The sequence below is a fragment of the Hirundo rustica genome, chromosome 7 (genome assembly GCF_015227805.2).
Source record: "Hirundo rustica isolate bHirRus1 chromosome 7, bHirRus1.pri.v3, whole genome shotgun sequence".
Lineage (NCBI taxonomy): Eukaryota > Metazoa > Chordata > Aves > Passeriformes > Hirundinidae > Hirundo > Hirundo rustica.
The window spans coordinates 13,673,103-13,699,643 of NC_053456.1; the positions used below are offsets into that span (position 1 = coordinate 13,673,103).

At 37.7% G+C, this 26,541-nt stretch overlaps 1 protein-coding gene across 2 annotated transcripts in view; it reads left to right on the top strand.

The window, feature by feature from the left end:
* The window catches only part of GYPC (glycophorin C (Gerbich blood group)), a 34,980-nt gene extending 25,136 nt beyond the window's left edge, over positions 1–9,844 (top strand). The window contains exons 2-4 of one of the 2 annotated variants that reach the window (XR_009208021.1): positions 1,668–1,718; positions 3,991–4,824; positions 7,001–9,797. Coding sequence is in view for 1 of the 2 variants with exons in the window: in XM_040068847.1 (XP_039924781.1) it covers positions 1,668–1,718; positions 3,991–4,187 (248 nt within the window). In the remaining variant the exon portion in view is untranslated. Of the gene's footprint in view, positions 1–1,667; positions 1,719–3,990 lie in introns of both variants that reach the window. The other variant, XM_040068847.1, reaches the window with a different exon arrangement.
* The last annotated feature ends 16,697 nt before the right edge of the window (positions 9,845–26,541 follow it).

Sequence of the window (26,541 nt, forward strand, 5' to 3'; positions counted from 1 at the left end):
GTATTTGATGTGTAAAGAAATACAGAGTATTTTGACCTTGAGGCAATTAATCTCTTCTGAGCACATGGGGTTTGAATAGACATAGACATAGTAAGAGTTTTTAAATTACAGAAGACGTGCTCAATCTTTCCATCAGTATATAGATGGAAGAAAATATGGGAAGGATGTCTAGAAGAGAGAAAAGCGCTCTTACTTTCTACAAAAAGCACCTCCCACATTTGAGAAGAGGTTGAACTTGTGAATCTCTGCTCTCCTCAGTTTGTTGCAAACTGATGTTGCAGACTGAATGTGAGCAAGGAGAAAACTGCTGATAGTGTTTTGTCCTTGAATCATATATACAGATATAGCAAAAACATCCCAGGTATCAGCCATAGTGCCACTCTTGAGATTATAGAAGGATTTGGAGTTACATTTTCACCTTTTCCAGAGAATTTTTCTATGTACTGCATTTACCAAAGGGTAAATTTACAAAAAACAAACAAACAAAAAAACCCTTAAAAACTCACATGAAGCTTTTTTTTCTTGTTCCAAAGCCAGTATAATTTAGAATTATATAAATCATACAAAACTAAACAAAGACATGAGTGTCCTGTCATTAACTTAGCATAGAACTCAAGGAGTTTATCACCCTCTCAGATGTCCACATAACTAGGCTGATGTAAGTGGCATGAAATAAGGAGCAGAAAACAATTCAGAGTTGTGTCCTGACTAAGTGGAAGTCGGTGAGAAAATGCTTGCCTGTATGTTTTTACTTTTACTTAAGCTCTATATCAAACAATTAAGAGAAAAATATCCTTACTGGGTTTGGGGATATTTTTTCATCTCCCCTTTAAAAAACTTGGCTATTCATTAGTTGTTTGGGGTATTCTTAATAAGTGCTATAAGTAAGATCAAAGTGTAACTCAAATTCCAGCTGCTCTTCAGCAGCTTACATTTCAGACCAGCTTCTTACGTCTTGAAAAAAATGTGCTCAGTTACTTTTCTTTTGCAATTATATTGTAAAGGGCTTTTTGTTTGGTTGGTTTATTTTTTTATAAATTATAATGCAAATAATTATTATTTGTTTTATCAGCACTGAATTCAGACTTACTCCTAGTGGGGACTGTGTTTTATACCACACACATGAGAGTCTTGCCCTGATTTCAAAAGTAAGCTAAAAAGAAAACAAATGCAAAGATTAAAAGCAGAACATTGCAGATAAATAAATATCAATTGAAATCAATGCACACAGAATAATTTGCACCAAATCAAGATCCAGACCATACTCTGAAGAGCCATAAATGGGAAAATAAATAGACATCAACTTTTTTTTTTCCTAAAACTACCTTTCAGAGAGTAATCACAGTACCTAAATGCTCTTAATTTAAGCATTCACTGGAGGATGTTACAGGTAAGTGCTCATAATAAACAGTAGGTGTTTCCCTGAGGGCCATGATGGTTTACATAATGTGCTAGCTATTTCTTTTCCAGTGTTATGATGGTAGAAAACTGTTACAGTAAGGCTAACTCCAATGTGAAGTTCCATAAATCTCTTTTGCTAACAAGAGATACTAAGTTCTGAGTTTCACAGGTTAAAATAATACAAAGCAACAGTGTAGTCACTGCTCCTCCAGGTGATCCAATTTCTTTCTTATAATTAACTTTTTAATGTTGTATTCTATTTATAGATGGAGAAGTGGAGAGCCCCACAGCTGGAGCAGATGTGGCTGTTATTGGAGGTGAGTAGCAGACCGTACTAAGCAGCACCATAAGAATTAAAACAGCAGGTTTGTTGATTTCTAACATTTTGCAAAACCCCTGCTTTGCTGGCGAGACAACAGGAGTGGCACAATTAGAGTTAATTAGGCCAGTGGGAAATCTGCTCCCAGAGGGGCTATTGACAAGATGAGATAATGAGCATAAACCATTTACTGAGCAGTACCGCCTTCATCCATTTCCCATTTTAGGACAAAATACCAAACCGTCCAACAGAAAAGTCAGTCTCTGATTTCCTTCAGTATTCACTGGGTCAAGCTTGTCCTTTAGTACAGCACTGGTGTAGCACCTTTGATCTGAGCCATGTTAGCTTATACCAGCTGACCCTTTATTGTTACAGAATTCACCACACTGTATTTCCTGGTGTTCCATTAAAGCTCTCTCATGCATTTAAACTAAATACAGTTGTCAGAATAAATGAGGAAAGCTACGTTCACAGAGTGAACCTGTCTTTTTATTTTTATTGTGTTTGTTCATTTCCATGCTAACACACTAATTTCAGTGATTCACAAGGGGCTATACCAATCATTAGTGCAAATTGGTGAGGTTCTGCTATATTTCCCTCAGGTCCCATCTCCTGTAACTTTAATTTCAGCTTTCTATGAACAAGTAGCAGGTAAATTGATTTGTACTTAGTCCCCTAGGCTTATTAATACTGTGCTACATCTAAAGCTTATTAGAGCCTCTTGTGTCAAGGGATACCAGTGAGGTCCTAAAAATTGATGAAGCCCACACTGCAACCATGATATTATTTTAAACTTGAAGTTCTTTGTACAAGCAATTCCATTTCTGCTAGCAGTAACTTCACATTCCAGAACCAAGCACCATGAAATCTAGAGGATAGTGTTAAGGCGTATCTTTAAAGACAGAGTTATAATCTTTATTTACCCAGCTAATATTCTGTCTATTCTGGTTTTATGCCAGTAGGGTATCCCCTCTCAGTTTACTGATGCTGATAAATCTAAAGTTTTGGAGATACCCACTGTTGAATCTATCTTGAATATAAGATGCAGAAAAGAGGTACTCTCTACCTTCCCCTCATGGTCTCTGCAGAGTAGTGGGCATTTTCAGGGAAAAATTCTTCTGACAAAACATAAAATTCACTTCTAGACGAAATGACCACCCATACACACACCCTTCACAGACAGCAGAGGAAACCCTAGGAATGTTCTGTTCTAGTTCTTTTTATTGTTATTTCTTTAATGTTTAGCTTATTCCTGGATTCATATGAATATAGAATCAGCTCAGTATCATGTACTCACTCATAGAGAATCACAGCAAAAGTGTTTATAAACATATCCTGGACCTAATCGTAAAAGTCACACAAGTTGAATAACTTTCAAAATACTTTTTTTCCTCCCCCCCCTTTTTTTTTTCTTTTTTTTTTTTTTTCTTTTCCTAGTAATTATATATGAATAATTTCATCTGGGAGGAAAGGGATAAAGTTTGTAGGTTTTTTTAAGAATGGACTTGTCATGTACTTGTCATTCTTTGGACTTATCAGGATTTGTCTCTTTTATGAACTTCTACCTTTCACAATGGAAAAGGATCTTGAATTTACTTTCTTGCACTAGGAGTGTTTCCATTCACTCTTTAGTCCTATGCACATTGGGATCATCTATAGAAATTTTTTGTCCAGTCAACACATAGCTGGAAATCAGCCTTAGTCCAGGAGACAAGAAAGATCTACCCAGAATCCCTCCCTTCTGCCAGGCATCACTTCCACATTCATTACTATAAAACTTTCTTAATTAGAGCACAGAATGAAATGGCAGCTCCCAGAGTCACACAGCTCCTGCTATTTGTTGAAGGTCTCCTATGAAATACTCAGTGCCCTGAACATTTCCTGAAACTGATAACACTTGAGAACACTTGGGTTGTCTCAATACCCCCCCACCTCAGATGTATGTTACCAGGATGAAAGAAACCTATCGGTTTTCTTTTATGTTCTTTTATATCTCCTCATTTTGTAATGAACTTTTAGCTCCAATATGTTCAACCAAATCAAGTCATTGAGTTGAAAGAAAGCTAGTGAGATTTTTTTACTGTATTCCTGCAGTATCTATATACTATCTTTTTTTTGCAGTGTGTTCTGACTCTGGCCACTGCAAACACTCAAACCCCTTTTGTCACATGGGCTTTTCCCCAACAATCAACTCAAGTCATGACATCTGGCTGTGAGACACTTCTTGTATTTTATAGCTGGTGATACCTTTAATTGTGTCTTTCCTCTAGGTGTGATTGCTGCGGTGGTGTTTGTCCTCATTTGCCTGCTGGTGGTGATGGTCCGGTACATGTACAGGCACAAGGGCACCTACCACACCAACGAGGCCAAAGGGACTGAGTTCGCCGAAAGCGCGGATGCCGCTTTGAAAAATGACCCCGCTCTCCAGGAAGCAGTGGATGAGAGCAAAAAGGAGTATTTCATCTGAGAGGCAAGGATTTCCATGGAGACTTCCCAAGGGAATCAATCAGAAATACAATATCAACAAAAGTGCTAAGAGATGGATAATATGAGGATACAGGCAAACATCCTAATTGAAAAGTATCTCTTTACTTTTTTTTTGTCACTGAGTTGTTTCTTTTCTTCTAGCAGAGAAGAACTAAATGCCAGATACTTGCCTGTTGATTTTATTAGCAACACAGCTGGCCACAGTTGAAATCAATATAAGATAAGAAGAAACAAAATCTCAGTATGAGTGATACACCAAAACCAGATAAAGATAGCAAATGTCAAGCCTTGACATTTGGTGAAAATAGCAGATGCCAAATGAAAACATCCTCTTAGAGTTAATGATGCATCCTATTCTGATATGATGAAGAACTACCTGAAATTGAATTTCAAATTGTAACAGAACAAACATTAAAGGTGATATAGCTTGAAAAAAAATACATCTGTAACCCAGATATCCCCTCCATCCCCTCAAATGTGCATTTTTATTGGCACGGGGGAGTTTATTTTGTTTGTTTGGGGATTTGCCCTGGGACTTTTTTAATTTTTGAATTTTATATATATAAAAGAATTGAAAACACTTCAAAGAAATAAAACTCTTGGAAAACATGGAAAAGGTAAGAGTGAAGGATTTATTACTGACTTTCTTTGCATGGCAGCTTGAGAACTGCAAAACGTTGGATTTTGCAATATAGTATATAATAGTCAGTAGATGTACAAATATGATTCCAATTAACCTGTAGCTCTTCTGCACACATACGTAAATAGATATTAAAAGGTAAAGAATCCTGGTTTGAGCAGGTCCTTTGAAACAATGGAGCTCAGCTACATTTTTTTCGTGTAAGATATTTTTGCCTCAATATTTATTTATTTATTTTGCATCAGAAAATTCTCTGAGTGCTTGCCAGCAGGATTGTGGATTTTTGCAGGGAAAAGAATTCAGTTCTGGTGCAGATATGAGTTCATCTTTCACAAATGCAACCCTATGACTGTCACTATAAAGAAGCTTGTTCGTCTGCACCCCACTGGCTTTATTTCTCACTCTGTATGGCTTCTGTCTAGCTTCTGCTGTGTGCTAGACCAGAGAATTACACTGACATCAATGCTTTATTATAAATAGATAGATAAATAAATAAAATAAAATAGATTATTCATGGTGGGTCACATAAAAAGGTCTTATTCCTCACCTAAGAATCACTGGTGATGAGTTACTTTAACCCAGTAAGCTGGCTTCCTAATTGAAGCCCACATTTACCTCCAGAAATAGGATAATTGTTCTCTGCACCTGCTCATTCACAGCTGTCACGGTGCCCCGGACTACTGAAAATAGAGGTGGAGAAATACAAGATAACAAATAAAATTCTGATGAGCTCTGCTCAAGTTGATATACTTTTTCCTGTGCTTTGATCTATATGTGTGTACATATATATAAAGACATCTACAGCTATGCTTTCAAGACACTGTTGCTGATCACTTGCTCTCACTTCTTGGCACCAAAGCTTGGAAAGCTCCTGGACTCCGGTGTTCATTACTGACACTGGTCTCAAAAATACTGTAAGAGATCTGAGCAAGGCAAGACTTTGGGGACACAACAAAAGAATGAGATATTTTTGTCTTTCAATCACAATCTCAGCATTTTGTCAGTACTTGAAGAAGTACTGAATTATTTTTATACTCTGAATTATTTTTAGAATCCAAATATCTTTAATTTTGAATCTTAAATCCGCATGTCTTAGCATTTTAACCAAAGAATGTGAAACTCGTGCCAAATTTATTAAATGCTCAAGGTAATTTCTGTAACATACGATTGCAGAACCACCTTGTATTCTGTGGCTAGTACAGAATAAAATGCATAAAACATAGTAGTGACAGAGCTCAAATATTTTGATATTATGCACCTGACCATCTCCTTTTTAGACCCATTAATATTTTAATCATTTTACTACTTTTGAAATAGGAACTATTTTATTTCTCCAGGACAAGTTTTAGAAAAAAATCACTGATCTTAACTGTAAGACTGAGTTTATAAAACTGAAGACTCATGACCCTCCAATTCAATAAAAATGTAAATATTTCCTCTGAAAAAGATAACTGGGGTGACTTGAGCTCTGCTGCCTCTACCACACAAAGTGTGGAAACACCAAAGAACTTTCCTCCAGGCCTAGCAGGACCTAAAGAGGACTACCAGCCTTTTTCCCCTTTCATACATTCAGAACAGGTATCATTATTACACCCATTAAAGAAAATTTACTTTAGAGAAAATTGTGATGGACATAGGAAATAAATTCCTGCCTCTTTCCCCAATCACGAAATTCTGGCTTTTGCAAGTTGAGCCTGCAGATTTTAATTAGACCCCTGTGTCATACCTGTTACACACAGGAACCTGACTTAGTGTTTCTTTTGGTGTGGGTGTGAGTTTTTTAAATATGAGATAGACTTAGACAAAGTTTCACACTGGAATTGTAGAAGCCAGATTTTCTGGTGGTATAGCATGAGTTCGGATGAGCTCAGCCCATTCTTATTAGTTCAGTCAGCTTCAGACTTTGTGTCACTGCTTCCCTTAAATCTCAAATGAATGCAATTTCTAGTCTCTGACTATGTCTCTTCTTAGTAGCTTAATTAACAATCTTTATCCCATTTTCCCTATTTATGTAGGCTGACAAACAGTCCAAGCATTCAGGAACAGCTTCCCTATTGGTAAAGAGCCGCTTTGAATAGTTGGGCAGCAGCACTTCTGTAATGAGCTGTGATTTCAGTGAATTTATTTCTTTATTGTCTCCTTCTGGGTTTCAGGGCCTTGTGTATTTAGAAATTACTCAAGCACACTCAACAGAGAGAAGAAATGGTTTGTGGAGATTTTCGGGTTTTCTGTTTTCTTCAGGAAAAACTTTGCTTTGCAATGAAGAAAGATCATGATATCTAGTGACAGACAGATTCTAATGGCCTTATCTTGCTGGTTTTTACTCAGACAATAACTCTACTGTCTCAAGTCATTCAATTTAGTTGTAAAAAGAGTGCATTACAAATTTCTTATAACATTTGCAACTAATTAGCAAGCAGCATGCTGTGCTAAAACAAATATTGTGTACAACTCTGAGACATCTTTGTTGGCAGACGTAACTTTTCATCACTGATGGTTAAATGATTTTTAAAATTTGCTTCCTGAATAGAATAATTAATGAAACCGATTCTTCTTCCCCCACATACTTTTATGTGGGGTCCCTCTAATGTTGTGGCCTGTTGTCCTGCAGCTTTTTGGTGCCTCATCATCTCAGCTGTGCCTGCTGTTCTTGCTTGCAGACCCCCAGCTCCCATCTGGATCTCTACTGCCATCTCTATGGCAAAGGATTAGCCATTTACTTATGTATTTATTGATCTATTTTTATCAATGAAGGCACTCTCTGCTAGCCAATAAAAAATTTCAGAATGGTTTTAGGTTTGGATGGCCAATCCTATGTCAATTTTGAGCAAACCTGACCAATCTGACTTGAGACAGATTTACAGAGTGATCACATATACCACATTTTCACAAACAGTTCTAAAAATAGCACTGCAAGTTCTGTAGTTGTTAAATTTAGTGCTATAAATCTCCAGTGATCATCTCCAGTGTTTCTCCCTAAACAAGGGAGTATTATGATGATCCCTCAAGCCAACTTGATTTTGTCCTCATGCCATAATGCCCTGTGAAAACTTGTTGAATCCCACTTTGCATAGGAAGTCATAGGTCCACTTTTACAAGAATAAGTAACTCATTTTTCAATGATGTATGGGAAAGCAGTGCACCAAAACTACCAATATTTGCTGAAGTTGGCAGACAAAAAATAATTATGAACCTGTAGGAATGCAGGATATTCTTTTAAGATATATGGAAAAGACAAGAATTAAATGTATTATTTCTGGTGACATTAGTGAGCTTTAAGAGTGGGTTCATGAAGCTTTCAAATTCCTTCACTGATAAAAATAACCCCTTGCAAAGGGAAATAAATATCCTTTTAAACCATTTCTTTTTTGTCAGCCTTTGAAAAAAGTTTTTATGGATTCAATATTCTGACATTCTGCCGTAACATCTGGAGCTCAATTTCTTCTAATTTTATGAGCATAACTGACAGTCCTCCCCTGCAAAAAAATGACTGCTTGCCCATCTCAACCTCTGAAGCATCATTACAGCTCAGCAGAGTAATTCTGTGCAAAAGAAGTCAGTCCCAATTGTGTATCTGGCCAACCAGACCATGGACCATGTACTTTTTCTGGAGCTTGGCCTTTATTTTTCCAGGTTTTCCCCAGGTCCAATACACCATTTCACATGAATACAGACCTGAGGAGAATTTAGTCAGACACTTGTCAAGGAAAAAAGACACATATACATATATGTAATTTTATTTTTTTTTAATTTTAGAATGCCAAATCATATTGGGATACTATTAAAAATAGAACTGTGGGATTTCTTAGAATATCAAGTTTTCTCCTAAATTAAATTTAGGTATCATGAGGGTGCATCAGTACTTGGAAATAAAAAGGATTATTTTCTTTCAACAAGGAAGGCAGACAAAGTGCTGAAACATTTATAGTTCCAGGATAAGCAGGAACGGACTGAACTATTTAAAGCCTGCAAGAATCCCTCACAGAACAGAGGAAACAATGAGACAAGATGCTGAGAAAATCAGAACAAAAGTTTTTCTTCAAACAAAATAGATATTCCTGTTTGGAGAAATCAGTGTATCTGCTTACCATAACTGCTGACAAAAAATGTCTTTGAATTATATGAGATGTTTTCTCTGAATTAAATGAGATGTTTGGATTCCTTGTGTGTGCAAGTCCAATCAAAAAAATATGGTACATACACACCAACAGAACACTCACATTTAATGCATTAAAAGCTGTTTATTGCATTTTCTAAAATCTCTTCTTCTTCACATGAGAAATCTTTGTATATTTAGAAAGTGCAGAAGCCTCACAGCAGCAGTTCATTCAGGACAGATTATTAAATATCTGAATGAGCAATGGACCCACATCTGATGTCTGGAAATTTGGGTAAATAAAGGAAGTTAACAATATCAAATTAAAACATAGATGGTGAGCAAAATTTCCAACCATATTACAAAGAAGTTAAATATTTGTTGTAGTAGAGATCCTTCTCTAATTCAAGACAGTAGTATTGTAAGTGACAAAAAATAAGGAATCCTTATTCAGCGTGCCTTTTCCCTGTGTGGTTGGGACGAAATCCCTCTGAATTCAGTGGGACAATCATTTTATTGATCATATTTATCCTTCCTGCAAAAAAATTTGTATTCCCACGCATGTCAAAAAGAAACACATTAAATTAAAACACAATCTTTGTAAGTGCTGACCTTTCAGCATAACTTCTTGCCTTCACACCTTTTCTGTTTCAAACTGTATGTATAATGGAAAGCATCTGATATGTTGTACTAAAGTCTATTCAGATTGCAGCATTGCTATGAGAAGAACAGAGAAAAAGGACATCCAAAGCTTACTGCTGATTTTATGTTAAAGCTGACAATAATGTTTGTATTTGCCAAAGATATTAATACCCTGATGAAGTAAATCTACTATATTTTGAATGGAAAAAATATCGAGAAATTAAAAACTTTATAATTAAAGTTGTAATTTTCAGCATTTAAAAGGCTCTTCTCATTTTTCTTCTTTTTCAAAACATCATGAACTTTTAGAATTGCCAATTATGTTGCTTTCATGAGAATGTAGATCAAAAAGGAATAGTCAGCTAGAATTTTTCTTAACAGAGCACAAAAACCCTAAAAGATATACTGCTGGTGTTCACATTAAAAAGCAAGAGAAGTATTTGATAGATCTAAGGAGCCACTCTTCAAATGAGACATCAAACAATTATTCTCTCTGAAAAAACATTACTCTGTGGATGCTGGTGTGGACCTGTGCACTGCTCTATGATCTAAGGCATGGTATTCTTAAAAATTCTGGGCAGATTATAAACATCTAATGGCTATTTGTTGTTGGCTGACCTGCCTTCCACCCAGCTGGTACCAAATGCGAATACTTCTGCTTTGTTCTTCATGCTTTCCATACAAGTTATCTTTTATCTGAATATATCCCCAGTTAAAGAGTACCGAGAGGATATGCTTGATATAACAATATTGTAATAGAATTGCTAAGGTTGAAAACCCTGTAGGATCATCCAGTCCAACCATCAATAATCTTGCCACTGCCAAGCCCTTTTTCCAAGATCACTCCTATCAGTGAGAAAAGGTCTTCTTTTGGTATTAATTGGGTCAAAATAGTACCTCAAACTGGTGAAACCTGGGGGGCCCAGAAGGACAGTGGATCACCTAAGTTTTGATATCTATAGAGAAACTGTTCCAATGAGCCTTTAATGCGCCACAGGACTCTGATGCGTGGACAATTTGGAGGCCAGCACCAACCAGTGGTTCATCAGAAATGTTCTAATGATGAAACAAAGATAAGAAGAGAGGAAAGGCTACTGAAGACTGCAAACCAGATCCTTATTAACCAGCACATTGTGGAAATTGTACCTTTACTTCCTACCCCATCAGACAACAGGATGCAGAGTTATTGAAGGTGCTTCCAATTTAGCAGCTCATTTCTGTGATGGCTTTTATTGTTACCAGCGGCACTGCATGGCAATTCCATGGAGACTGGCCACAGGCTAATTGCCAAGGAATAATCAAAGTATGTTCACACCAAATGAATCCTTTATGGATGGCCAGTAGTTGACAAGCTTACATCAGAAACAAAGAGGTGAATAAAGAAAATATTAGCAAATAAAAGGCAGTACATGAAAATAAGAGCTTTCAGAATGAAGTGCCGTCACATAGTATGACCTTACACAAACATATGATTCACTTCATGCCTATTCCATCAACCTAAAGCTTCAGCACAAGATATTTTGAATACACTGAGAAAGAAAAGGATCCAGACTTTAAAGTAATAAATGTTTCCCAGGAAATATTTTGATTATCATTTCTATTTCATCTTCAAAAGAAAGGTTTCAAACCTTAGCAACTAATCCTGCTAGAACTATACATAGGGCTGTTTCTTAATTTCTGATATTTACTTAATGACCAGGAACATGTGAACGGTCACTCAGTTTCCAGTACCTTGAAAAGAAAGTATTTAATCTTGCTGAGGGATTGCTACCAAATTCACTTGGAAGGACTTCTTAGCGTGATATATAGGTATGTTGATAAAATGCAACTCAGTGTCACATTCTTAGTTACTGGGAACAATCATCTTCATTCATTCTAACACCTAATGGAGTGATCAATAGTTTTTTAATAAAGGTCCCTGTTATTCAAATTTAACATAAATAAGATTTTATATTGTATTTCAATTAAATTACACTTTCTGACATTCTTTACTGTCAGTTTTTGCTTTCTTCTCCATTCATAAGTTTTTGTTTCACCAGTGTGCATGAGACCCTCAGGGCTCTCCATACCTTTTCTCATATTCCTGTAATGTTCTGCATAAATAGAGCCTTGTGCTCAAAATTTCTTCCATAGAGCAGAAATATCACAATTCCCTTCTGTTCAGCACCAGCACAACTTACCTAGCAGAGCAAAAGTTGAAGAATCAGAGATTACATCTCTCAGTTTTCTGGTAAAGGGATAAAGACTGTTGTTCCATGAAGGGAGCTCAGGACTCTCTCAGTCTTTCTTCATGCGTGACATGAGTGATGCTTCTGACACCAGGATGGAAGAAAGCAAAATGAAAAATGGAAGGCAGAGCACAGAATCAGGAACAAGTGCATTCCCCTGAACAGCGAGATGCTGAACTCTTGCCAAAAGCCCCCACAAAATTATTTTTATTTTTGTTCTCATTCAATACCTCTCTCACCTTCTTCTCTGCAAAGAAGCATCTGGCAGCTGTGTTTAACTTTAACCAGCTCTCTCATCTCTTCAACTTCACTGGCTGCAATGAAAAATGGATTACAGGCACAAGGATAAGAGCAAATAGTTCAGGATCAGATTACTTCAAACCATATCAGACCCACCAAGTCAGCTTACTCCTAGCTCCACTCACTGGTATAAGTCACATTGGGCTTTGAAAACCTGTCCTCATTTTTTCATTTTTTTCCAGCCCTCAAGTCCTGTTTTCATCCTCTCCTGCTGTAAGACTGGGAATTTTCTTATTAGACTTTGACTGATTTTTTCATGGATACAATCTTCAGGAGAGAGGAGAGACTGTTGATGTGTTGGTTGTGGTGGGTTTCTTCCCTATACAAAATAAATCTTAAAACTTGACAAAACTATTTTGTTGAACTCCAGTTGGTCAGGCTTTTTGGTAAGGAAGATAATGGAATAGTATGAGTAAAGGTCATATTCTCAAAGAAGATCAGCCTCCCTCCCCAAAGCATAGGGGCAATGAAGATTTAAAAGAAAAGTGTACTAGAATATTCTTCTGATGTGGCTCAAACAATATCTTTTCTGTAAACCAAATTCTTGGCCAAAATTGAATTGTGTTTAAAAAAAAAATTCAGAAATCCTCATAATTGTCTCCTCTCTGAAATAAAGAGTAAATAAATAATCAGTTTGAAGAAAAAACATTTTTAATCAACCAGATGAATAAGAGGCCATTATTCACTAAAACAATTTCTTTTCCAGCACTTCTGTGTTGTTCAGTAAAATTTGTTAAGACTGTGAAGACAAAGTAGTATTTTGTTTCATCTTCCCTCTGCTGGAATATTCATGAAATGTGTTTGTGACATTTTAGCCAATAAATATTTTTTCTGTGCAGCGTCTTCCAGGGTCTTGCCCTCTCTCTCTATGCGAATTTTATTTAAGGCGGAGATTGGAAAATATATATAATAATTTGTTGTCTAACTCTGAGTTCAGGCAAAAGTTCCCATCTTCCAAGTGCTCTTTTTCATTTCATTGATATTATTATAGCAAATTAAACTGCTGAGAAAATGCCATACACTTTCCTAAAATTGTATATTTAGCATGTGTCTCTCTCAAGTTGGAATTCCCAGCCAAAAAGACAACAAAGTCTACAAAAAACTGGAAAAGCAGGAATGAGAAACTCCATTAGCCCCACGAGGAATGCCTCTGCATGTGCCTTGATTTGTCTCTGGATTTCAACAAGAGGGGGAAGCTTGTTTCTTTGTTATTTTTTTGGAGGTTTTTCCTAACAGCAGTATAGCCCAGCCAGCAAAATTCCTAATAGGAGTAAAACAAAATAATCTTCCAAAGATGCATGGCCTTCTCCTCCAGCTGCTGGGATGCAGAACACACACATGTCCATTCTTAAGGTCTAATGCTCAGCCCATGTAGAGAAAGTTAAGCTTTGCTCCACTGTACCCATTAACACCATTCTGAACAAGACTGGGGAATAATTTTTATCCCTAGGTGTGTGTGCCCTAATTTTGGATGATTTGAGAGACAGAAGCTCTGTAACAGAGCAGCTGCTTTATCCCATCTCTATCACAAGGCGCTCTGCTGTTTCATAAGTCTCAGATACAACTTGTAAGGGCCATCGGCTGCTGACAAAACGCTTTCCAGAGGGTCTTATTCCCTGCAATTGAAACTGCAAAAATGGACTCTGCATTAACTTTGGTAAAAGCTGAAAGAGGTCACAGATGCTGGGCAGAGTCCATAATTTGTAGGAGCAGCTAGATCAGATGCAGAAAAACCAGAGCAACCCATAATCTTGAAATGCTGCATTTCACACACAAACACACACATGGACCTGAGAAAGCAATGGATTCTCCCCTGGTACCTTGGGAATGGTGAAAAGTAAATTCATACTGCCTAGCACCTCACTGTGTAAACACAGCTATGTACTTGTATTCAAGAGCAGCACGGACGCCAAGACAGGCTGAATTAACCCAGCCCCACCTATCTGTGGTTGTTCAAACTCAGCTACTACAAAATCTAAGAGAAATCTCTTCTGACAGCTGAGTCAGAAAGCAGCAGGAATTGATGTTTCACTCACTGTGAAGATCAAGCTGTGGTTCTCACAAATATTTTATCACCATATAGCACAGAAAACCTCTCCATTAAATTCTCTGCACCTGCAAACTGACATGCAAAGTCCAGGCAAGGTCTCCCTGTAAAAGCTGTTTTCTTATTTGTATCCAGAGGGTTGATTCAGCCCACAAGCAGCTTGTATAAATTAACACAGATCACTTCAAAGCCATTCACTTCAGCTACTTTGACTCAAAAACAACCCCACAAACCAAAACCAAAAAACTTTAGCAGTGTAAATTTTTCAAGGACCAATGAACACATTGAAAAAAGAGATCTGCATGAAGAGAATTTATGAAAAGGCTTGAATCCAACACTTATGACTAAACTGCATCTTTTGTTAGGCTTCCAGGAAAACTTAATGTTGCAATAGGTAAACTGGAGAATGAAAATTACCTTAAACACAGCAAAAATACAGCATCTTTGAAAGCAGAGGGTTCTGATGCTTTCTAAATTATGTTGGCAGAGTCTTAATTTTGCAGAACCGATGGCTTTTATTTTTAATTTCCTCAGCACAGTTAATCTGACAATGTGCTACTGTAATTATAAGCCAAGGCAAACTTGCACGCATTCTAGGCAGAGTATTATGGGGAAAAAAAAAAAAAAAAAAAAAAAAAAAAAAAAAAAAAAAAAAAAAAAAAAAGAAGAAATATGCTATTGTGCATTAATGACTTCATTAAACAAAATTTCCAGAATTTTGTGATGGAGGACTGAAATGATGGGCAAGAATTATCTTCTTTAAACATCTGGGAGCAGAGCACAGCTGGCTCTCTATTGGAGCTTGGCACTCAGCATGCTATGAGACATACTTCAGTACATAAGAGAGCCTCTTATAAAACTGAATCATTTGGGCAATTAACACTCAAAGCAATTTTCCCACAAGCTCTTGATACATGAAATTTGAGTTTTCCATAAGTGACAGGCAGGCTGCTGTATGCAGACAGTGCCAGCTTTGCTGCAGCACTTCAAGGTTTATGAGAGGGAAAATGTGTTCAAAAATGGAAGGTGCTTTAAACAAGTTTTTCTGCTTATTTGAAAAGGAAGACTTACAATGTTTTACTGTTATAGGCCTGTCTAAAGTTAGTTACCTCACAGGAATATTCAGATCTAGGGGAAAATTTTGAAAGTTTTACATCGCAAGACAACACAAGAATTTTTTTGTCTTAAAAGACAAAAAAAAAAAAAAAAAAAAAAAAAAAAAAAAAAAAAAAAAAAATTGATTTTTCACCTCTTGCACAAAGTCTTTCATTGTGTGTAAGCTGGAGAGTCTCTCTAAAGAAGGCAACTGTTCATATTTTCTGTGAAGAGCAACAGCATAAGTTAGTAGCAAGAAATTAAAATAGATGAGAAAAAGTATGGATTTTATAAGTGCAATTACTTTTGATCAAAATTCCTGAAAAGTCATTGCTTTAGAAAAAAATACATTTTAAATAGTCAACTATATCTAAGTTTCCTATTACTGTTAAAAGGCCACATACAATATAGTTTTTGACTCAGAATTCCTAGCAGTCTGGGAGTTGACTGATGGATTTATCATGCTTCAAATGGTTAATTTTGTTCGTATAGTAGCTAGGAATTACCACAGACAGAAAAGGACAGTAAAATTTGGAGTTAGTCATAGATAAAATTAGAAATTGGAGACAGAATTTGATCTACCATCATACATAACCCAAGCACTTTGCAAAGTAAAGATATCACCCTTAAATTTAAAGGATAAAATTAGAGGAAAATCAACATTCTTCTCCCACACCAATTTGTGGACTGCAAGTGAAGGCTCAATGTTCACTAAAATAGTTTTTTTAATTATTATTTTTGAATGATTAGGTTTTGGGGTTTTTTTTTTCCTCTTTCTAAATAAGTGCAGGACTTAGTGAAGCACAATCCAGAAGAATACTCTAAATTTTTCTGCTCCTTTGGTTCTGCAAAGTTATGATTTCAGGTACTCTTTGAACTGGAATATAGTGATTTAGTAGCAGTACAAGGAAGGTTATTTAGAAGACAAAGTTACATAGAGCAGTTGCTGCCCTCCATTCTGCACTTAAACTATCAGCTGGTTTTGATAAAGCTGCTCAATTTCCACAGAGATAACTGAGAACAGAGACTGCCTGAAGACCCCTGACTTGATTAGAGTTTTTAAGTCAGAGTTGAACCCTATCTTCAGAAGCAGCCTTCCTATCAGTAGCTGCTTCAGAGTAAGCAATAGAGATACACAGCTGGATCCTTTAGACCTAAGAGAAAATTGAACAGAGGTGCATTTGAGAGGCAAACCTCTGCACCTGAGGTATCTCAGGAAGCCTGGATTTACTGACAAGTAGGGGCAATACCTAAGATTTTATTTATGCATTGCTGCTAAGACTGACAATAGCACTTTGCCACTAAGTGCCTCAAACTCATTTCCTCTAAACTCATATACCACCAAAGCTATTTTAGGCTTCAATGACCAGAAGCATTTTATCAATGACTCAGAACTCCCAGCACACCTTGCTTCTTAACACTGTCCCAATTTTTGCACACCTAGACTTCATTCCCCAAAATACTGCTATTATCCAAGAGTCACGAATCCTACCAGTCACCTAGGGTTTGCAATCTAGCACAGCAACTAGGTGTAGTTAAATTTCTGTGCTTACTTCCACTAGGGAGCAAATAGTCACAGCTGGGAAAAAGATTTTATAAGGAAGTTTTTCAGTCATGCTTTGATTTGACTAGAGGGGTGCAAAACAGCGTGGTTTTCATCTAGGTTTCAGAATGTATTTGTAGCCAAAGATGAAGTATGGAGAAAAGTTTGAAGAAAGTAAAACTGCAATGTGAAAACACAGTGATGTTTAGTGAAGAGCACCTAAAAATAGCTCTTGGAGAACAGGACACTGAATTAAAAGAGCAGGTCCATATTTCTGTATAATTCTCAATGGCTTTTCTGCATAAGGTTGATTTTCTGGCAGACTGGGATACTTAGAGGGGAAGCAGTTTCTTCCAACCTCCTTTTCTCTCCCTACTCACCTCACCCAGTGTGGAGTGGACTTTTCAGTCAAACCTCAGCGTTGCACCATTCCCCTTGAGGAATGAACTACACTAAACACAGCCCACATTCTCTGGTCTGCTGGGCAGCGCCTCTTCTACCCTGCTGGGCTGTTGCCTTGTTTCCACGGTCTTGATTTTGTCCAGCCCTCGTTTCTTTGCTGCTAGTGGTTGCTTCCCAGCAGTGAATACTAAGTGTGCTTCCCTGTGTGGCGAGCTTTTCTTTCAGCTCGTTCTGTCTCCAGTGACTCCGGTGACTCGGGTCAACAAATCTCTCTCACCTTCCTCGTAGTGACATCTGAGTAAACTTCAGAAGCAGTGAGAGGCTGACTCTGGTAGTGTAGGGAATGTGTGTAGCTCTGTAAGAGAGCTGTAGTGGGACAGAAAAAAGGTCCATGTAACCTGGAACCTCATCTCCAAATCTTTACTGACAACAAGTCTATAAGGGAAGAATAAGAGGAACAGAGGGAACTTACCGAGCAATTTCTCTATAATATACTCTGAATATTTATGATTTAGAGATTTCTCATATCAGAGGAAGGCTGTATTTTCAGATTGTAAGGTTTTTCCTCCATTAATTTTTTAATTCATTAGTAATATGTTATATTTTGAATTAACATAATTGTTTTTTGTGTCTCAGACATGCTGAAGCAATAATTTTACTACACAATTTTATTTATTTAATAAAGCAATTCTTTCTTTTCTTTGTTCTGAACCTGTCTCCGAGTCTCTCATCAGACTCCTGATAGTCTTTGCATGAGAACAGATGAAGAAGAGTTATTTCCATTAACTTCCTTGGTGGTCCTTATATCACTAGGAATCCCTGTCCACCCTCTGCAAAGCTATTTAAAACATCAGCAGTAACATGACCTGTCTTGTGTGAGGAAAATTACAGCCGCAGTTTCAAAAGATGTTAAATTAGCTAGAAGGTTACATTATTTAGATTTTTTTTATGTATTGCTCTCAATTTCTTTTCAATGAGTCTTTTAAAGCTTGACACCCATTCTCTGAATTATATAGTCAGCAAGACACTACCTTTGTGGCAGCAGCTTTATTCAAGAAGATAACGCTCTGCAATCCATGGCTTCTATGCAACAGACAGCCTTTTAATATTCATGATATTACAGACCACTAGAGGGTTTTCAGGACTGTCTTCATGTGCAGTTTTCATAGTTTAAAAAAAAAAAAAAAAAAAAAAAAAAAAAAAAAAAAAATTGGCTTCCACACTTTGTAGTAAAGCTGTTCTCTTCCCCAGATAAGGAACAGAGCTCATTGGACTGAACAAAGATAATTTGCAAGGCAAAGCACTGATGGGTACATAACAGACTGAGCCCTTAGCTTCTCTTATTTTGGATGGACTTGGTTATGGTATCCAGATAAATCAGTGGCAGGAATCTCTGCTAACACGAAACAGCTGCCAGCTGCAGATGGGGTAAATTCTAGTTGTGGAGGTAGCAAATTTCTCACTAGCTGACAGCATGGGAACTTTATCAGAATGTTTCACCCATCAGAGTTTCACACATCACTCTCCAGTTTCTTTTCACAGTCATAAAGCCACACTTTACCAAAGCTAAATAAGATTTCTCTTGTCTCTTCCTGAAACATGAATCAGCTCTGCATTAGAACCAGTGAATTACAAGACTGTAGAAGTCCTAGTCCACCTTCCCATAGGATATCACATCAGTGACTTGGAGGTAAATATAGAATTGCTCCTCATCAGTGATTTGATGAATAAAGATCAATAAGGGCAGTTACAGGTTTTACACTGAAGGTGTGGTCCATCTCACAAAGTCCCTTTTTATTAAGTGAAATGTATATTACTGATCTAAAGAAGTGAGGAACAGAATGCTAGTGATCAGAGTGACATATTTATAGTTCATAACAAAGAAACAACTCAACATACTTTGCAAGGGCGATACAGTGGATGAGCACCTTCCTTGGATGCCCCAGCAGACAAGAACTGCAATGATTTTTTTTCCTTATTTGGCCCTGCTCACCTGACCCTGATACATTTCCCGCATAGTGGAATGACATGTCCAGTTCTGGTGTTGACATTTTAAAGAGGATGTTGAAAAGCTACAGGGTGTGTAGGGAGGAGTCACAAACAGAGCTCAAGGGATGGAGAAAAATATTTATGGGAAACGAATTTGATCTTATCTTAAAGAGGACCCGAGACAACCATGATTGATGCATTAGTAGCCTTCCTCAAGAGAAAATAGAATATACGAAATCATCTTTTAACCTTGCAGAGAAAGGCATAACAGAAAATTTATGGAAATTGAAATTGAGCAAATTCAAATTAAACATTTTTTAATGAGCGTGATTAACCATTGAAATACACAGAATCAGAGCAAAGCAAGTTCTTGATCTCTGTGCCTGTGTATACTTAAAAAAAAAAAAAAAAAAGGGTCTCATCAGCAAAGTTATAGTCTTTCAGCCTAAATGTGGGCTTACATGGATCACAGTCACACTTTTATGGATTCAGGTCAAGACTGGCTGTCTTACACATTTCTGAAGCAATATGTAAGCCAAAACACAGTACAGGCTGTTGGACTCCATCCAGGAATAAAAGTGTGTGATCAACTGGCCAAGCACTTGGTCTTTTCCATCCAAGGGTGATGTTTTGTTAGCAGATCTATAAATCTACAGAGCCTGTTCACAAAATATCTTGAATACCCACACTTCCTAAAGCAAGTCTCATTGCAAAAATCACTTACTTTCACAGAGGGCAAGTGCAGCAAGAAATAATACAACAGCATCCCAGCTGTACCTCATAAATGAGTCAAGCCAGTAGCTATTGCCTCCTGGAAATAAAAATGCAGGAGGCCTATCAGCTTCTCAGGTTTAACCTGCAGGTATTGTTGTTTGTGTTGCTTAACACAAAAACCTGTTACAGTATTATTGCTCACTCCAGCAGATATAGCGTTGCTAATTATCCTATCACGTACTGCTTCGTAGTGACATAAATAGCCCAGTTAGTGTCATTTTACATTATCTAGCAAAAGGCCTCCGTAGTCTGTGTAAGGAATAGAATTGCTTGAGAGGAAAAGCAGGTCACTTTAAAGATGGATGCTGTAATTTCTCTGCAGATGCTTCAGACACTGGAGTTTGCTTAAATCAATTCAGTGGAGAAGGAAAATGGGAATGATAAATAGGGTGATGAAGGAGATAAATTAATGAATTGTCTTATTGTTGAGAATTCACTTAAAGAGGAGATGTAGAAGCTGATGCAAATACTATTTGCCTCAGATTCTAGTAGATACAATACTTCACAGATACACCCCCACCAAATTAAATCCATAATTTGAATCCCTTTTCCCTGTCTGCAAAAGTCATGCTTCATTGCGGCCAACAGAATGGCTTCCTCTACAGCCCTGCCTTAGGTGCCTCTTGTGTGTACACCTCGGCTCTACCCCACAGCTGAGAAATTTTGCTGTACCTGATCTGGGCTGCTTACTTAGCTTCAGTGCAATAGCAGACTCTACATGGGAGATTATGCCCTATGAATGCAACTCTCAAATTTCAAACTGAGATTTCCAGGCTATAAATAGATAAAATCAGGAAGAAACTGTGAAACACAGGTTGGTTTGGGTCATTTGTGCTTATGCATATGTATGGAGCAGCTAGAAATTCTGGACAAATGTCCTATACCCTCAAATTCTGCCAAGGTAAGATTTTCAGGCAATAAATATATTTAAATGGGAATATGTGTTAAAAAGAGTATTAATCTAAACATCTGTAAGAAAATATTAGAAAAACTGGGAAGTGTAGACCTATCTCCTTCCTAGAAGGAATTGACAGAGAAAGTTATTAAAGCCAAGCTGTGGAAAGGAAAATTTATTCTTAATGAAAATTTGCTGATAGTGAGATATTGTGCTACATAGTTGAATCACTGAAAGGAGGCAGTGTGGGCCTCATTTCACAGATGAAGAATTAAGAGCGTAATTCCAGTTAGATATTGCAAAAAGGAAGTGACACGGGGATCTGAATTCTGTTTCATCTTTTTTCAAGTTCCATAATCATTGTTGGCATTACAGTTATTTATCTGCAGTGTGTCTGACATGCAAGGAGGAACTATTTACTGGGAGCCACATGGATTGTTACCATAGCCAGCTTGGTTCCAAGAACACCATTTGGCTGCCTTATGGCAAAAAGATGGGCGTTCTTCCAGGCGGCTGTCGTACATGAACATAGGTAGCACAGGTTACTGAAATGAGGTCTGTGATCTTCCAAGGCTACTTAATTCTGAGATTGGCTTCTGCTTGTTCCCAGGTAGCTAATTTTGCTTTAAGACCTTGAAAGAATAAATACTTTCTCAGTGTTCCTTTTCCAATTGAGCAGCCATATGGATTGCCACATGGAAATCCATGACTGACAGTAGGAGAGAAGACAGCCCAGCTCAGAGTGCATCAAAGGGTGGTTCCCCTCCTCCAGGGAGTGATCCACACTCTGGAAACCTGAGACCTTCTGTCAATGGCAATGGGAATTAGTCAGAATGTAATAAAAGGGTCTTGACAAGGAGATGTGGAGTCACTAATTAAGTGGATTAAGGGGAATCTGAATGAACACTTCTTCAAATTGAAAGGACAACACTTCCATAGAAGGAAGAACTTCCATACAGGAATAAAATTTCTATCGTGTAGGATGTAAAGATTTTCCCAAATTTGCACTGAAGTTACATACACTTTGTGTCAGAAATTCTTTAAGCTGAGGAAGCTCTAAAACAACCTTAGCATATTATTTCTTGAGCAAATGCCTGTAAAAGGAATGCTGTAAATCTAATCCATTCCTTGAGACCACACTGAGGCACCTGCATATCTCAAGGCAGAACCAAAGTTTCAAAAAGCTTGTGTGCAGTTGTCCAGGGAATTTTTCATGCATGTCCCAGACTCTATTTGCTATGCAAATTAAATAGCAGGACACCCAAAATAACTTACATGTGTCTGCCTATTTGCAAATTGAACTGTGTAAGTTAATAGGCAGCAGAAAACTGGGTTCCCACAGCAAAGTACTGAGATCTGCAACTTATAAATCAGCAGGACCTCTCTGTTGCTGTCTCATAACTCAGTTGCCCAATGAAATAACCTCCCATCTTAGATACCTCTAGCAAATTTGGTTTTCGTCTGCCAGTCTTTCTAACACCACCATTTGCAAATATGCCACCCCTGCACAGGCTGGCTCCAGAGACCAAGGACGTCAGTAGAAAACCTCTCATTTATTTCAGCAGTCTTTAGAGTAGGCAGCAAATAAATGGGCATATTGCACACATCGCCCTAAAGAGGCTTTTCTTCCTGCCAAATTACTCCAGATACATTTGTGAGGAGTTCAAAAGTGTTTTGTTGAAAATGAATATGTGCCCTGAAAAATCAAGAGAGCTGGCGATGAAGTCCAGGAACTCAGAATGTAGCATGTACTATGTGGGAGTTTTTCTAAAGATTAATTTACAGCACTTTTGAGGAGACTCATCCTAAGTAGTTGTGACAGACCAGACAGAATAACCTTTTTATGCACATTACCTGGACTTCTAGCAACACTGCTGTGATGTTCTTCTTAAGCCTTTTGATTTTTTAAAGGGAGATGGAAATTCTATTACCAAATATTTTTAGCTTTCAAAAAAATGCTTGTGTCTTTGGAAGCAAAACTTTCAGCTAGAATTAGTCTATCTAGATAAAACTTCTACATGAAAAGCATTTTTCATTGAAAAATAAAAGCTTAAATTACCTATTTTGATGTGCCTGACTTAAAGTTTTAACTTCCATTCCATCAAAATTCTACTTGCAGATTGGCTTTTAGCAAAATAAATAAAACTGAACTGTGATAATGCTGTGAAATTATGGTGGCAGATTTTTTTTTTCTCACTCCAGTTCACAATCATTGTTTCTATTAAAAGGGTTTTACACCTTTCACCTGATTTGTGCACTGAAAACATGACAAATTTATCCTTCCTTCCCACCTCCTGCTGAGATTCCTGGAGTTAGGAGACCAGGGGTTTGACCACTTGTGTTAGAAGCTCATCGCTGATACCTTCTTCTGCTTGAGTCCATGCAGGTTGTTACATTTTAAATCCTTTAGCCAAGAACCTCTCATATATCCTAGATCAGTGTTCCTACGGCAATGCTACAATGGATCTCTGCCCTTTTCTAGGATGAAGTGCCCATTGCAGCACTGGGAACTCTCATCTAAACATGCATCATGCCTTGGACACAAAGTATTCTAAGAGTTTTGCAAACCTAGATTTAGCATTTGCTGGGCTGTGAATTCAGCCCAATAGGCAGTATATGCCAGGTCCTGGTACATTTCCTGCAAGGTAACACTATAGTAGAAATAAGTGAAGGAGAAAGTATTTCTATACCTCCTCTGTGTAATTTTTCAGAAGTTTTTGTTCAGCATGAGTGCAAACAGGAGGACATGGACTCTGGGGTGACTTTTGCAGCCATCCCTCCCTACCTAGCATAAATAAGTTTCTATTTATCTCAGTGTGGCTTTGTGAAAACTGAGCCATTAAGATTCAAATGACTGAAAGGTGATAGAAGTAGCATAGGCCGTGTATATCAACATAATCATATTTTAGACCTGCAGACCTCCCTCCCTCAAGGCAATTAAACACAATTGCCTGCTACCTGATCATTAAATTTTATTCCAGGATAGCAGGATTGCTCTTATTTATTGGATAAAGTACTTATGATCATAAGATTCTTGTTAAAATGCAGATGAACAGTTCTGAAGTAGGCACCAACAGACAGCTGGATTTTGGGAAGCCCAGGAGGTCTCTCTGAAAACTCTTACTTCTTCTTTTCAATGGGATTTTTAAAGAAGAATAAAAGGAGTGAGCTTTCAGCCACCCCCAGTCTAAATCAGCATCTTTCCTTTTGCTGCTGGGACTCATGTTGTGACAGGTCATTGTAAGATCTGTAAACACAAAGATGAAAGTAATTGAACCTCTTGAGGGAAGGACAGAGAGGTTAAAGCTGGAGGTAGCAGCAGGATGCCACTGGGTGGGAGGGGAAATCTAGAAAGAAGCCTTGAGATTTGCTTTTCCCTGCTTGGCAGGGTTTGAGCTGCTCTTGTCTCCCCTGGAAAGGCTTGCTATTTCTGTAATTAGGTTGTTTTAATTTGAAGACTAATTGTCCTTCATTGAAAAAACAGACAAAACTGGAGATGTTGGGAGAGGAGGAAGCTCTAACAAAGTGGAGCCTGGCAGGGACATGTGACAGAGCATCTCCCCATTCTGTTCAAAACCACAAATCTGAAGAAACTCTCCAGTTCTTTAGAGAAGAGAGATGCCACGATCCTATACTACCCTACTTTATGTGAATTGCTATTTTTGAGCTCTTGGTGTTCTCTAAGTGCGTAGCTGTCTAAGCTGTTTGTAAATGAGCATGCACTGAGATGATCACCACTCTCTGACTTTCAGATTTTGTGTTTTACTAAAATTCAAAGCAGTGTGGGCTTAAGAAAAGGGAGGATAATTTTGGTTCTTTCATCTGGGATGATTCATAACAAACACAGGAAAAATACTCAATTAAAAATTCTTTCAGGAGAAAAAAAAAATGTGTTTGCATAAATATAAAATATAAAAAATATACAATTGACTTTTGACTGAAACCAGATTAACTATCTGTGCCAATTTTGTTCTTTTCCATAAATTTTTTTTTACATAAAAACTGTGGTGTTTGTGGAAGGCAATAATTCTTGTGTGCCTTGCCTCATCTTCTTATGTGGTGCAAGGTGTCATAGCATGTTTTCATTTCCAGTAGGCATGACAGCAACATCCCGTGTCACACTTCCTGCTGGCACAGGACATGCTGCCATTGAATTTTGCAATCTATTTTTAACTTCCACTGTTTGCTATGCATTAGAATTTGATTAATCACTCTGAAAATGAACACTTCAGCAATTTGGCACTATTTATGCTGAAATAACTAGAATATTTGCGCACAAGTCAGTATTGGGAACTCTAAACATGGTGCTGCCATTTCTTTCGAGTACTCCCCCAGCTGTCATCAACAGGGCCTGTAGGTCTGGCAGTCACACCACGTCAAACACAGGGAGACTCTACCCTTGGCTCTTTGATATATAATGTTCATTAGCATCCTGCACATTCCCAAGAACTTTGCTTTGATTTTCATCTGGTTTTGTTTAAGTGTGTTTGAGTTCATGGGATGTTTTGATTGTTTTTTCAATACTTTTACCCGCAAAATCTCTGCCCTAAAGCTGCCATCTGCCTCTGAAATGTACACCAAACATGCTGGGGTTCTCCTCTCCTGAGACCTCCTGTTCTCCAAGAAAAACTGAATAAAATCCATATGGGTGTTTCAAAGACAATAATTAAAAAGAAAAATAAAAAATCTTTTGCAGAACTGAAGGTGACATATTTAACTATCTTTACCAGCATTCTGTCATCCAAATGTCTTCACTGCAACAACAAAAATGAGGTTGAAGTTAGCCTACCCTATACAATTCATCCTCAGACTACACCTCAAAAATTAAGAAGTTTGTGCTACATGTGAGTTTTATACTGTCTTGACCAAAAAGTTTTTGGCTTGTACAACAAAATGGCAGCCAATACTGAATAGAGCTCATGAGCACCATTCATTGAGTAGTGATGAGCCATTTGGTGGCCATAATTCCTGCCCCTTTATTGTCACTGGACCATCCTGTGATGCAGCTCTGTAGACCGCTGCCATTATTTTACTGTCTTTTACCAAGTCCATCCACTGAGGGCCATTGTGATGATGAGGCTCACCGTCAGTTCAGGTAACAAAACTTTTGATCATGGTTGGGCCAGCAGCTGCCCAATTGGCATATGTGACATCTTGAACTCTGCAGTGTCCTTTGCAGATGATTTAGAGCTTGACCTGGCATCTGAGTGCATCATACTACAGGCAGACTTGGTCTTCATCTGGGTAGGTGGTGCCACATGAGCTATGTGGGCAAAGGCTGTTTGTGGTCCACAGCCCAGGACAATTGCATGTGGGATTCCTTCTCTTTCCATGAGTGATTTATATTATAATAATGCTCAGAAGCCCATCCAGGAGCCTTCTGCCATACTGATAGATATCACAATAACCCCTCATTATGGGCTGAACAGGCTGCCACATTCTGTCAACTCCAGTGTGAATATTGGCTCCACTGTGGATTTCTTTACTTCTCTCAACTGGAAAGTCTTTACAGTTAATGCTAACTCTGGTCACATGTAGAAAAGGCAATCCCTGTTCCCAGAACTTCCAAAGGTTTAGATTAGAGGCCAGAAAGTTGCAGTGATGTGAAGAAACTCATTCCTCTCTTCTGCTGATGGATGAAATGAAAGGTTCAGCTCTTGCTGAAGAGAGACTTTGTGGGTGC